Source organism: Choloepus didactylus, chromosome 9 (assembly GCF_015220235.1).
Source record: "Choloepus didactylus isolate mChoDid1 chromosome 9, mChoDid1.pri, whole genome shotgun sequence".
Taxonomy (NCBI): Eukaryota; Metazoa; Chordata; class Mammalia; order Pilosa; family Megalonychidae; genus Choloepus; species Choloepus didactylus.
In genome coordinates this window covers 87,978,849-87,993,753 of record NC_051315.1, presented here as the reverse complement: position 1 = coordinate 87,993,753, position 14,905 = coordinate 87,978,849, and the positions used below count along the sequence as shown (strand labels likewise).

Genomic DNA, 14,905 nt, shown 5'->3' with positions numbered 1-14,905 from the left:
GTCTAAGGAAGCTTGTCTAAGTCTTTATGTCCCTAAGTCTGACTCACCTGTTCTGATTCCACACTGGCTTCTTTCAGTTTATTCTCTGTTGCCTCTTTACATTTCTTCAGATGTCTGACAGTTTCTTCTAGTTCCTGAAAATGTTACACAAAGATGTTTACAAACTTCCAATGTACTAGATGGAACAAAAACCTTTAAATATTGTAATAAATGGGCAACCAAATTATGAAAGCATGTTCGGATACTTTCTAACTTCAGGTGCTACCAAAATACATGATAAATACATATATAATTACAGATGATTACAGATTTTAATTATAGACTCTGCTGAGAAAAAGTGATTAAAACCTCTTTCCAAAGTAGGGGGGATACTTTTCATAACAGATAATCCCTACTTGGAAGCAGGCACTTAATGATCTCTTGAAGTTCCTTGTCAGTGATACAATGTTATGCTTTTTATTAGTTTGGGAATGGCTAATAGTCCTGTAAGAGCATGGATGTATCTGTGCTATGGGAAAAAATTAAGGGGTATCAGGCTCCTGAAAGACTATGAAATTCAGCTTAGAAGTCTTACTTAGCAACTGGTATTCTGTATGTGTGAACTCTAGCTGTTCTTTAAAAACAGACATCATTTCTATTAAATTGAAAACAGAATATTTGCTATATTAAAAGCTTTTTCCTAGACACTAGCATTCTAAGGCTTTGGCTAACAACTTGCATATTTGTCTTCTTCTATAGAATCTAGAAAATCTAGGCACTATAAGGCTGGGTTTTGGCATATACCATTTACGGAGAATCTTTCCTATGAATTTTAGGAAACCTTTTACCTGGCACCTTTTCTCTAGTTCCTGCCTTATTTTCCGCTCGGCCTCCAGTTGGATCTCTTGCTGTTTATTCCGTGCTGAGGCATCATACTGGCTCCTGGCCAACAGGTGCATCTCTTTCTGCAGGTTGGTCATCTCAGATACAAATTTCTGGATACTCAATGACTGGCAGGCAACAAAGGGGGACATTTTCGGTGAAGCTTTCCAAGTTTGAGATTTTGTGTGAATGGTAAACATAGGGTTTGTGGAAATCATCTACCTGTTCATAGTTCTTTTTCTGATATTGATCTTTAATTAGCTCCATTTGCCTCAATTCTGCTTCTATTTGCTAAAAATAAACGTGGAAAAGATGGTCAGTGGAAAAACTAGCTTGCTCTTTGGCTTATAAGTTGAAGACAGAATCCTATATGAGACCCAAAATTATCAATTCCTTCCCATCTAGCTCACTGACCCTGAAAGAGCCAAGTCCAGTACAATGAATGTGGCAGAGACAGATGGGAGCTAGAAGAGGACACTGGCAGCTAATGAAAAACAAACATTTACACATCAGTATCTACTGATGAAAAAGACAAGAGGGAGTCCCATAAAGGCAATCTGCTTCCTTCCCAGCAGAACATGCTGCTCTTAGCACCCTGAAGCCTGTCCTCTCCCGACACCACCCAACTCCCTGGGTCCTGACTGGATACCAAGGAAGTGAGGGGTTTCTGTTACAACCTTCATCCTTTCTATATTCTGAGCATTATTCGCCTTGGCCGACAAGTAGTGTTTAATTTGAGCCTTTTGGTTCTTCATTTTCTCCTTGTTACTGTTCAGTATTTTTTCCAGCTCTGTTATTTTTTGTCGCAGCTCTCGGTTGGTCCGGGACACTTCCACTGATCTGAAGTTGGCTTCGTCAAGGGCTTTCTTCAGCTGTGGAACACACAGGAAAAATTAGAACACTTTTACTTTCCATTTAGAAAGAGACATTTATGTTCAGTTCTGTTACTATATTTTCTTCTCTTTAGATCTTTCTTTTTAAAAAGAGGGTAAGTGAGGCAATATTAATGGTGCCTAATTAAGCAGATTTATGGAGCCAACAGATCAAGGGATTTTCATAATTGTTTTTAAGTTGAACAAAAATCAAATTTCTTCTTCCTTTCAGCAAGAGAAAGCGCACCGTGGAACCTTGGGGGCATTTCAGCAAGAGAGTGTTAGAAGGGCCCTATTAACGGATATGCACTCGGTTTAGTTGATTTTTTGGGGGGAGTGCGTTATGAGAAGTGTGGGTTTGCTCACGATTGTGTGCTGTCGGAAAGCAGGAATGATCCTAGGGTTGTTATCTTAATAAATCTTTTCTCTAAGGAGGTCAGACTAGAGCAAGATTACAGCTGTAATTGGTAGAGAAGCAGCACTTGCTTTTATAGGCTAATGGCGGGGGGAGGTTAGTATTCTGTGGCTTGGACAATGCTCATGTTTTGTCTGTCTTTGTAAATGATTGTGGAGTGGACTTGTTTTTGTCTTGGTCCCTCATGGTCATACAGTGGTCTTGTCTAATGTTGACATCCTGTGAAACTGTTTATGTTCACCAGGAGAGCACCGTGAAATTTTCACTTTATAACACTAAAAAACAAAATCTTTTAGAATAGATAAAGAATGCAAATATATATTCATTATTTGCTTTTAAAGAACAGGGCTCTGGAGTCAGATACCCCTAAATGCAAATCTCAGCCTCACCACTTATTAGCTGAGTGATGGTAGGTAATTTAATTCCCTAAACCTCAGGTTCCTCAACTGAACAGTGTGTATATAGCCTACCTTGTAGGATTCTTATAACAGTTAAATAAGATAACATATAGAAAGAATGAAGAGTCTGGTGCACAACAATTGCTCAGTAATTATCATGCTACAAGCTTTTCTCTTCCTTTCTTTCACTCCAATCTAATGTCTGGAGAAGTGCAAACAGATTATATGGTATATAAAAATACTATTTATTAACTATTATTCCATGTATTTTTATAATATTTCTTTTGGTTTTTAAGGATTTTAATAAATTTCTCTAGTGAAAAAATAACAGTGATTACCTGAAAGAGTATCACAAGCCCCCTCCTCCTCATGTGCCCTTAAATCAGTGCCACTTGAATTTTAGGAAGAAAAGCCAGCTGAGAAGGGGGAAGATAGGAATGTGGTGTTGTCTAGGACTGGCAGTGTCAAAGAATAAAGGCAAGACCTTTTGTACCTTTTCTCTTTATACTAGTTCTTTCCTTTAGATCCTAATTTCACACCATAGTTTAGTCTTTTATCACCACCCAAGTAATTTATGTTTCATTGTTACCCAGTTTCAGACACAGCTGAGATTGAGGTAAGTCCTAACAACTATCATTTACTTAGTTCTTGCACCTCAGTGTACTCCCGAGGCTAACTGCTTTACTGATGCCATTCTCTCACTATTCTCCTGGTCTCACAAGTTCATTCTCTCACTGTTCTCCTGGTCTCACAAGTTCACAATTGTCACTGGTCCTTGTTAAAAAGACTTAATTTTGTAAGTATTCTGAACAAGTATCTCTGATTTAAGGTACAGTTCAACATTACAGTGCATCTTTTTGTTTGCCACAGAATTTACTTTTTATAACATTTATATTTACATAGTTCTTTGCAATTTACTAAATTGTTTAATCTACCATTTATTCATTTTGTGAATGTTTTCTCTTAATTAGAGTTGCTAAATGTACTAAATTTGACAATATACAGATCAGCCACCCCAACCACGTCTTGGAATAATTTTGATTCCTTCCTCCCCTTTGCTCACTATAGAACATTTTCTGTTTAGTGACTTTTCTACTAAAATGCCTTTCTGATTTAATTGTTCCCATTTTCAACAGAACTAATTTTCTTGGTCCTAATCATCTAATGCCCAAATTAAAAACTGTTAGAGCTTTCTTGAGTCCCCATGCTTCCAATTTTTCTTCATTCTTGCCTAGATTGTTGTCACATTAACCTTCCTAAAATTGTGCTTATATTGTACCACCTCCCTGCTCAGAAATCTCTAATACTCCATTTTTACCCAACAGTCACATCCAGCATTCTGGTAGCCAAGGCCTTCTTCCAGCTCACCACCTACCCTAACTACTCTTCCTCAGAGATATCCCAAAGTATCTGCTCTAATCAACAGAGGCTCCTTTTCATTTGTTTACGTATCCTATTTATTTTTGTAACTGAGCTTTGCTTACCTCTTATATGGGGTGTCCAGTCCTGCCATTTCTGCAAGTCTCAATCCTGTACTTTCATTAAACTTCCCTTCTTTCACTCCAACCAGACTATAGTGAACTTTACTTTGAATTCCCTCAAAATTGTACACAGCTTCTAGCTATCCACCAAAGGTCCTCTGATGTTTTCCCTACTTGCCCCGTGTCCACAGTGGAGATCACACTTAAACAAGGGTTCATTCAACACACACTAGAGCACAGACCTTATCTTCTAATGGTTTTATATGTGCCTCTTAAGAAGAGGTAGATGCATAGTGAATGCTAATTAACTGAATTGAGGAGGCAGTCTACTTATTCCTCTATCACACTTGGTTTCCACTCTATCATGTAAAAGCATTCCTTCCTGGGCAGAGAACTTGTTTATCAGAAACTGTTTTCCTGTATGTCGCTTTACAAACAGCACAAAGATGGCTCAGTTGCATCTGGCTTGCAGGTTAAAGGGAGACTAGAAGAGCCAAAGAACATCTGTAGCCATTGGGAAGTTCTTTAGTTGATTCTCCTCTTAAGAGGCATTCACCTAGAGAAATTACTTTTGTCACTTAACTCCATACCTCAGCTGTTTCCCGTTGTGATGCTTTCTTTGCAGTTTCTCTCTCAGTTTGAAACTGCTTCCTTAGAGCTTCTATGCGTTCAGCATGCAATTCAGCTTCCATTTTGGATTCTTCAGCCATGTGTTCCCTGTTTTGAAGAAGACAGATAACAAATCACTTTTAGAAATGATCTTAGAAGGTAAGGAAGATTCAGAGGGAAACACGCGACTCTCCAAAGATGTATTATTTACAAGAGAGAGGCAGTTCAGTTTGTTTATAATCTGGAGCTCATTAACAGAAGGTTAAAAAAAAAAAAAGTGCATTTGCCTGGAGCATTAAAAAAACAAATTCTATATAAGGAGATGCAAACAAAGAGTGAAAAACTCACAGAAGGAAAATAATAGAGGAAGCAGCCCTACCATAAAAGAGATACTTGTTTTTACTTTATGTTTTTAAAAAAACTTTTTATTTTGAAATGCTTTCAAACTTACAGGACAGTTACAAAAATAATACAAATTCCAGACAGAGAACTCTAACATATCCCCCCAGATACCCAGGTCTACCAGTTCTGACATTTTGCCACATTTGCTGTTTAATTCTATCCATCCATCCATTTGTCTGTCTGTCTCTAATTGTCAATCCATTTTCTGAACACTTGAATGTAGGCTGTATGCATCATGCTCCTTGAACACTTAACACTACCATATACATTTCTTAAGAATACTTATAGCCTTATCAAGTTCAGTAAATTTAACATTGATACAAAGCTTACAGTCTATATTCCAATTTTTTCATATGCCCTAATAATGTCCCTTTGAACCTTTTCTCCTTCCCATCCAGGATCATGTAGTGCCTTTAACTGCCACTGTCTCTTTAGTTGGTCTTTTTTTCTTTAATTATGGAAACATATATATAAAACATAAACTTTCAGATCTTAAACACTCCCAAGCAGACCATTTAATGGGATTAATCATATTCACAATACTGTGGCACCCTCACCATATTCCATTACTAAAAATTTTGTTTCTCTAAACAGAAACCCTGTACTCATTATACATTATCTCCCCATTCTCCCTCCCCCCCAACCCTGGCAATGTATACTCTGTCTCTATGAACTTGCATATTCTCTGATATTTTCTTTGTAGTTACACTGGGGATTAAATTTAACAACCTAAATCTATAAAATCTTGATTGCTCTGATACCAACTTCAATAGTATACACAAACTACATTCCTATACCCCTCTGTCCCCCCACCTCTATAAGTCCAAAACCATCACATCTTATGCAATTGCCTTTTAGGTCCCATAGGAAGTAAAAAGTGGAGTTACAAACTAAAAATACAATTTACTGGCATTTATATTGACCCATGTTGTTAACATAACCAGTGATCTTTATTTCTTCATGCAGCTTTGATATACTGTCCTTTTCTTTCAAACTGCAGAACTCTCTTTAACAACTCTTGTAGGGCCAGTCTAGTGGTGATGAACTTCCTTGGCTTTTATCTAGGAATGTTTTAATCTCTCCCTGATTTTTTTTTTAACTCTTTATTTTGAAGTACTTTCAAACTTATAGGACAGTTACAAAACTAATACAAACCCCATATACAGAATTCTATCATACTCCTATCTCTCCCAATACCCACATCCACCAATTCTGCCATACATGCCATGCCATATCATTCAATCTATCTATCCATCAACCTTTCAGTCTATCTTTCTGTCTGTCAGTCTGTCTGTATATCTATCAGTCCATTTTCTGAACACTTGAATGCAGGTTGTATACATCATGCTCCTTGAACCCTTAATACTGCCATGTACATTTTCTTAGAACAAGGATATTCACTTACGGAACCACATTAAGTGCAGTTATCAAGTTCAAGAAATTTAGTATTGATATAAAACTTTCAATTTTTTCATATGTCCCAATAATGTCCTTTGAACCTTTTATCCTCCCTTACTAGATCCCGCCCAAGATCACGTATTGCATTTAATTATCACTGTTTAGTTGCTCTTTTTTTTTTTTTTTTTCCAAATTGTGGGAATACATATACAACATAAACTTTCCCATCTCAGTCATTCCCAAGCATACCACTCAGCAGGATTAATCACATTCACAATGTTGCGGTTTCTTCATCACCTTCCATTGCTAAAATGTGCCCATCTCTCCAAATAGAAACCGTGCATTATCTCCCCATTCCCCCTGCCTTCTGCCCCCCTGCCCCTGTTAACATGTACTCTACTTTCTGTCTCTATGAGCTTGCACATTCTCCCATATTTTTTTAAATAAAAAAATTAAAAAAACAAACAATAAAAATAATTTCAAGCAAAACCAAAACAAAGGAATAAGAAAAAACAAATAACCTAAAATAACTACATTTCTGCCAACTTGTTTCTATAATACTGCCCAAAAATTAACAAACCATAGTCGTTCCTGAGCATTCCCATAACATTAAGTTTACCCTCCATAACTTATCTGTTCTTATTGGATTATCATTCGCCCTTGACTATTTGCTGTTTATCACTAGGTCCCCTGCATTCTACAATCTAAACCATTTATGTTACATTTTTCAGTGTTCACATTAGTGGTAACATACAATATTTCTCTTTTTGTGCCTGACTTATTTCGCTCAACACTATGTCTTCAGGGTTCAGCCATGATGTCATATGTTATGCGACATCATTCCTTCTTCTGCCGTGTAGTATTCCATTGTGCGTATATACCACATTTTGTTTATCAATTCATCTGTTGAAGGACATTTGGGTTGTTTGCATCTCTTGGCAATTGTGAATGATGCTGCTATGAACACTGGTGTGCAGATATCTGTTCGTGTCACTGCTTTCAGATCTTCCGGGTATATATGGAGAAGTGCAATTGCTGGATCAAAGGGTAACTCTATATCTAGTTTTCTAAGGAACCACCAGACTGACTTCCAGACTGGCTGTACCATTATAGAGTCCCACCAACAATGAAAAAGAGTTCCAATTTCTCCACATCCTCTCCAGCATTTGTAGTTTCCTGTTTATTTAATGGCAGCCAATCTAAATGATGTGAGATGATACCCCATTGTGGTCTTAATTTGCATCTCCCTAATAGCTAGTGAATCTGAACAATTTTTCGTATTTTTTTTTGGCCATTTGTATTTCCTCTTCAGAGAACTGTCTTTTCATATCTTTTGCCCACTTTATAATTGGGCCGTCTGCACTATTGTCGTTGAGTTGTAGGATTTCTTTATATATGCAAGATATCAGTCTTTTGTCAGATACGTGGTTTCCAAATATTTTTTTCCCATTGAGTTGCCTGCCTCTTCACCTTTTTGACAAATTCCTTTGAGGTACAAAAGCTTTTAAATTTGAGGAGTTCTCATTTATCTATTTTTTCTTTTGTTGCTTGTGCTTTGGGTGTGAAATCTAGGAAGTGACCTGCTAATACCAGGTCTTGAAGATGTTTCCCTACATTATCTTTTAGGAGTTTTATGGTACTGTCTCTTATTTTGAGGTCTTTAATCCATTTTGAGTTAATTTTTGTGTAGGGTGTGAGGTAGGGGTCTGTTTTCATTCTTTTGGATATGGATATCCAGCTCTCCCAGCCCCATTTGTCAATAGACTGCTATGTCCCAGTTCAGTGGCTTTGGGGGCCTTGTCAAAGATCAGTTGAACGTGGATCTGGGGGTGGGGGGGTCTGTCTCCGAATTCTCAATTAGATTCCATTGATCAATATGCCTATCTTTGTGCCAGTACTATGCTGTTTTGACTACTGTGGCTATATAATAAGCTTCAAAGTCAGGTAGTGTAAGTCCTCCTACTTCGTTTTTCTTTTTTAGAATGTTTTTAGCAATTTGAGGCCCATTTCCCTTCCAAATAAATTTGATAACTAGCTTTTCCAAGTCTGCAAAGTAGGTTGTTGGAATTTTGATAGGAATTGCATTGAATCTGTAGATGAGTTTGGGTATTGACATATTAATGACATTTAGCCGTCCTAAATTTATGTTTCCATCTTATTAGATCCCCTTCGATTTTTTTAGTAAAGTTATATAGTTTTCTACGTATAGGTCTTTTACATCCTTGGTTAAGTTTATTCCTAGGTACTTGATTTTTTTAGTTGCTATTGAGAATGGAATCTTTTTCTTGAGTGTCTCTTCAGTTAGGTCATTTCTAGTGTATAGGAACATTACTGAGTTATGCGCATTAATCTTGTATCCCGTTACTTTGCTAAATTTGTTTATTAGCTCAAGTAGCTGTATCATAGATTTCTCAGGGTTTTCCAAATAAAAGATCATTTCATCTGCAAATAATGACAGTTTCACTTCTTCCTTTCTAATTTGGATGCCTTTTACTTCTTTGTCTTGCTGATTGCTCTGGCTAGCACAGTTCTAGCCCAATGTTGAATAACAGTGGTGACAGCAGGCATCCTTGTCTTGTTCTTGATCTTAGAGGGAAGGGTTTCAGTCTCTCACCATTGAGTACTATGGCTGTGTGTTTTTCATATATGCCCTTTATCATACTGAGAAAGTTTCCTTCAATTCCTACCTTTTGAAGTCTTTTTATCAAAAAGGGATGCTGGATTTTATCAAATGCTTTTTCAGCATCTATTGTGATGATCATTTGATTTTTCCCTTTTGATTTAATGTGTTGTATTACATTGATTTTCTTATGTTGAAACATCCTTGAATGCCTGGAATGAACCCCACTTGGTCATGGTGTATGATTTTTTTAATGTGTCTTTGCATTCGATTTGCAAGTATTTTGTTGAGAATTTTTGTGTCTATATTCATGAGGGAGATTGGCCTGTAGTTTTCCTTTCTTGTAGCATCTTCACCTGGTTTTGGTATTAGAGTGATGTTAGCTTCATAAAATGAGTTAGGTAGTGTTCCATTTTCCTCAATGTTTTGAAAGAGTTTAAGTAAGATTGTGTCAGTTCTTTATGGAAAGTTTGGTAGAATTCCCCTGTGAAGCCATCTGGCTGTGGACATTTATTTGTAGGAAGCTTTTTGATGACTGATTGGATCTCTTTGCTTGTGACTGGTTTGCTGAGGTCTTCTATTTCTTCTCCGGTCAGTCTAGGTTGTTTATGTGTTTCCAGGAAATTGTCTATTTCCTCTACATTATCTAGCTTGTTGGCATACGGTTGTTCATAGTATCCTCTTACAATTTTTAAAATTTCTTCGGGACCCGCAGTAATGTTGCCTCTCATTTATTATTTTGTTTATTTGGGTCTTCTCTCATTTTGATTTTGTCAGTCTAGCTAGGGGCTTGTCAATCTTGTTGATCTTCTCAAAGAACCACCTTTTGTTTTTATTTATTCTCTCTATTGTTTTTTTGTTCTCTATGTCACTTATTTCTGCTTTAATCCTCATTATTTCTTCTCTTCCACTTGGTTTAAGATTAGTTTGCTGTTCATTTTCTAGCTTCTTCAATTGTTCCATTAGTTCTTTGATTTTAGTTCTTTCATCCTTTTTAATGTATGCATTTAGAGCTATAAATTTCTCCCTCAATACCGCCTTTGCTGCCATATGTTTTGATATGTTGTGTTCTCATTTTCATTAGTCTCTATATATTTAGCAATTTCTCTTGCTATTTCTTCTTTAAACCAGTGATTGTTTAGGAGTGTGTTATTTAACCTCCAGATGTTTGTGATTGTTCTAAGTCTCTGATGGTTATTCACTTCTACTTGTATTCCATTGTGATCAGAGAATGTGCTTTGAATAATTTCAATCTTTTTAAATTTATTGAGGCTTGTTTTATGGCTAAGCATATGATCTATTCTGGGGAAAGTTCCATGAGCACTAGAGAAGAATGTGTATCCTGGTGATTTGGGATGTAATGTTCTATATATGCCTGTTAATTCAAATACATTTATCATATTGTTTAGGTTTTCAGTTTCCTTATTTGTCCTCTGTCTGGTTGATCTATCTATAGGAGAGAATGATATATTGACGTCTCCCACAATTATTGTGGAAACATCTATTGCTTCCTTCAGTTTTGCCAATGTCTGTCTCATGTATTTTGGGGCACCTTGATTGGATGCATAGATATTTATGATTATTTCTTCTTGTTGAGTTGTCCTTTTTATTAGTATATAGGAACCTTCTTTGTCTTTTATAACATCCTTGCATTTAAAGTCTATTTTATCTGAGATTAATATTGCTACTCCTGCTTTCTTTTGGCTGTAGCTTGCATGCAATATTTTTTTCCATCCTTTCACTTTCAATTTCTTTGTCTCTGTGTCTAAGGTGAGTCTCTTGTAAGCAACATATTGATGATTCATATTTTTTAATCCATTCTGCCAATCTATATCTTTTAATTGGGGAGTTTAATCCATTCACATTCAATGTTACTACTGTGAAAGCATTTCTTCAATCAGCCATCCTATCCTTTGGTTTTTGTTTGTCAGATATATTTTCTCCCCTCTCACTTTATTTCCTTTAATGTACCCTTACTAAATCTCTTTAGTTCTGAACCATTCTCCATACTCTCTCTCCTTTCTTTGTTTCTCTGTTGGTAGGGCTCCCTTCAGTAACTCTTGTAGGGCAGGTCTCTGGTTAGCAAATTCTCTCAGCATTTGTTTGTCTGTGAAGATTTTAAGCTCTCCTTCACATTTGAAGGAGAGCTTTGCTGGATAAAGAATTCTTTGCTGGTAATTTTTCTCTTTCAGAATTTTAAATATGTCATACCATTTCCTTCTCACCTCCATGGTGGCTGCTGAGTAGTCACTACTTAGTCTTATGTTGTTTCCCTTTTATGTGGTGAATTGCTTCTCTCGCTGCTTTTAGAACTTGCTCCTTTTCTTCAGCATTTGACAATTTGATCAGAATATGTCTTGGAGTGGGTTTATTTTGATTTCTTCTGTTTGGAGTTTGTTGGGCATCTATGATTTGCGTATTTATGTTGTTTAGAAGGGGTGAGAAGTTTTCCCCAACAATTTCTTTGAATACTCTTCCTATACCTTTACCCTTCTCTTCCCCTTCTGGAACACCAATAATTCTTATATTTGTGTGCTTTATGTTGTCCATCATATCCCTGAGATCTATTTTGAATTTTTCAATTATTTTTCTCCATTCTTTCTTTTGTACTTTCAGTCTCAAGCCTGCACTCTTCCAGATGGCTTTTTCTTTCCTCCGCTTCCTCTAATCTGGTACTATGTGTATCCAGAATCTTTTTAATTTGATCAGCAGTTTCTTTTATTTCCATAAGATTGTCTATTTTTTTAATTTACTCTTGCAAATTCTTCTTTATGCTCTTCTAGGATCTTCTTCATGTCCTTTATATCCTGTGCCATGATCTCGTTGTTTGTAATTACTTCTTTGATTAATTGCTCCAAGTATTGTGTCTCCTGATTTTTTGATTTGGGTGTTTGGGTTTGGGTTATACATATCTTCTGGTTTCTTCATATGCTTTAAAATTTTCTATTGTTTTTGGCCTCTTAGCATTTGCTTATCTTGATAGTGTTCTTTTAGGATATGCAGGCTTTTTTTGAACAATTATCTGTAATTTGTCACAGCTACAACTTGTTGGAGTGTACTTTTCCTGACTTACCAGCAGATGGCACCTATTACCGAGCCACCTATTACCCTCAATCCAATTCTCCCCAACTTCATTTATGCGGCTAGTGGGGATCAAAACCTTGAGGGGGGGGGCAAATCAGTGCACATTTCTGTGTGCAGTTGGTGCCACCAGCCCTGAAGGTGGGGGTGTGCCCTGTGCAGTTAGGGAGGGAAGAATGCTGTTAAGTCTCTGATCTCCTAGCCATTCCTGGAGTCTTAAAGCTGTTGCATAAGTTCAACCCTTCAGCTCAGATTCCCCACAGTCTCTCTCTGCCACGGCCCACAAGTCCCTGTCCCATATTTTCTTTGTAGTTACCAAGGGGCTTACATTTAACATCCTAAATCTGTAACATTCTCATTTGCTTTGTTACCCAACTTAATTTCAATTGCGTATGCAACTATGTACCTATACCCCTCTGTCCCCCTGCCTTTATGTAGTTCTTGTCACAGATTATATATATACATATATAATGAGTCCCAATCCACTGATTTATCAATACCTTTTATGCATTTGCCTTTAGATCTTGTAGTAAGTAAAAAGTGGAGTTATATACTAAAAATACAATAGTACTGGCATTTATATTTACCCATGTCATTACCCTTATTCAGGATCTTTATTTCTTTAAGCAGCTTTGATCTATTGTCTTTAGCATCTCTTTTAAGGCTGATCTAGTGTTAATGAAATCCCTAAGCTTTTGTTTATCTAGGGATGTCTTATTCTCTCTCTCAAGTATGAAAGACAGATTTGTCGGATATAGGATTTTGGTTGGCAATTTTTTGCTTTCAGTACTTTAAATATGTCATTCCACTACTTTCTTGCCTCCTTGGTATCCAATGAGAGGTTGGCACTTTATTTTCTTGAGGCACCCTTGTGGCTTTCAGAGTTTTCACTTTATCTTTGGCAGCTGACAAGTTTGGTTTTAATATGCAAGAGTTTGGGTTAAGAAGGATTTATCCTGTTTAGAGTTCACTGAACATCTTGTATGTGTATATTCGTGTCTTTTGTTAAATTTGTGACATTTTCAGACTTTATTTCTTTGAATATTCTCTGTCCCTTTCTTTCTCCAAACTGCTGCTGAATCTCTCTAGGGAATTTATAATTTCTGTTACTGTGATCTTCAGCTCTGTTTAGTTCCTTTTCATAATTTCTATCTCTCTACTGATATTCTCTTTGTGTTCATCTGTCATTTTCCTGATTCCCTTCATTCCTCTGGCCATGTTTTCCTTAAACTCTCTGAGCATATTTAGGACCATTTTAAATGTCTTTTGCTGGTATGTTTCAGGTCTGGTCCTCCTCATTGATGATTTCTAATGTTTTAATTTTCTCCTTTGCCTGGGTCATCATATTGTGTTTCTTTGTATACTTTGTAATCTTTTGCTGAAACATGGACATTTGGATATTTAATGCATTATGGCTGGAATGTAGACTCTGAGGCTCCTGTTCTTTAGGCTAGCATGCATCAAGTGTAATGACAGAGATTTCCTCGAATGCCAGGAGCTAACAGCAACAAGAAAAAAAAAAAAAGCAAGGAAAAAAAAACCAATTCCTTTTTCAGTCTTTGCATACTGACTTGTGCAAGTAAGTGCACTCTTTCCAAGTTTATCCATAAAATTATTTTAAAGAATAGCTCACGGTCAAGGCATATGAGAATCCTTGGTTCTTTCTGTGCATGCATCCTTTCTTGGGCATGCACGCAGCCCATGGAATTCTCCTGCTTGCACAGATACAAATGTCCCCTCTTCCCTGGGAAACTGTATCCTCACAGTCCAGGTCATTGCACTCTAGTTTCCAAAGACAGCCATCCTTGCACTCAGGCAGCCACAATTCAGTGCTCTCCTATAGTGTTCCGGAGGACCCTCTGTGAACTGCCTCCTACATGCAAGGCAGTTGCTGGGATGGCAAGCCTGCAACGAGTGTCCTGGCTCAGTCCCTCAGGCTACCACCAGACAGATTAGGTCAGATATACATGCTTGTAGTATGTACATGAGGGTTGCTATGCACACTAGGGACCAGCTCTGTCTAGAGCTGATGAGGGCATGGGACGGGGCCAAAAATGGTACCAAGAGATCCTCCTGTTTTTTTTTTGTTTTTAAAGTTTTATTCACACACCATACAATGTACCCAAAGTGCACAACCATTAGCTCTTGGTATAATCAGAGTTATGCATTTAGCAATACAGTCAATTTGAGAACATTCTCACTGCTCTGAAAAAAAAAAAGAGAAAAACAAAAAACAAAAACCATTCCCCTTATATCCCCCTATTATTTTTTTTTTTTCTTAGAATTTAATTTTATTTTAGTACTTCAGACCCAAAATTGGTACAATCCTGCAGTAAGTTACTGACAATAACCACTACTAACTGAATTATTAATGTCTCACATTTTACAAACATTTTACACATATCATCTTGTTCAATATTTAATGAAATCTTATGTAGCAGGAGTATTAAGTTCTTGTTACAGATAAGGAAAATGAGGCTTAAAGTGTTTATGTAATTGTCTAGAGTCAAAAGGCTAGAAAGACCCACAGCCAGGGCTTTAAATTCCAGTCTGTCTTTTCCAAAGCAAGATCTCTTAAATACTGCACTGTGGTTTAGAAATAAAAGAAAAAAAAAATTATCTATCCTGTGTTAGATAGTTTAGAAGATCAAGAAAATGGAAAATGAAAAAGAACTTTAGCAGATGTGTCACAAATTGTCATCATTTTTTCTTAATTTCTGCCACTCTTGTCTTATTTTATTTTATTTTTTTTATTTTTTTTTAATCAT

The 14,905-nt window shown here is 36.6% G+C and overlaps 1 protein-coding gene across 7 annotated transcripts in view; it reads right to left on the bottom strand.

Annotated features, from left to right (window-relative positions):
* Positions 1-14,905, bottom strand: part of CCDC150 (coiled-coil domain containing 150) — a 214,888-nt gene that overhangs the window by 2,787 nt on the left and 197,196 nt on the right. For all 7 annotated transcript variants that reach the window (XM_037849432.1, XM_037849434.1, XM_037849433.1 and 4 more), the window contains 5 exons: positions 4,618-4,744; positions 1,539-1,733; positions 1,084-1,152; positions 828-989; positions 48-134 (listed from right to left, as the gene is read on the bottom strand). In XM_037849432.1, coding sequence (XP_037705360.1) covers positions 48-134; positions 828-989; positions 1,084-1,152; positions 1,539-1,733; positions 4,618-4,744 — 640 coding nt within the window. The remainder of the gene's footprint in view (positions 1-47; positions 135-827; positions 990-1,083; positions 1,153-1,538; positions 1,734-4,617; positions 4,745-14,905) is intronic.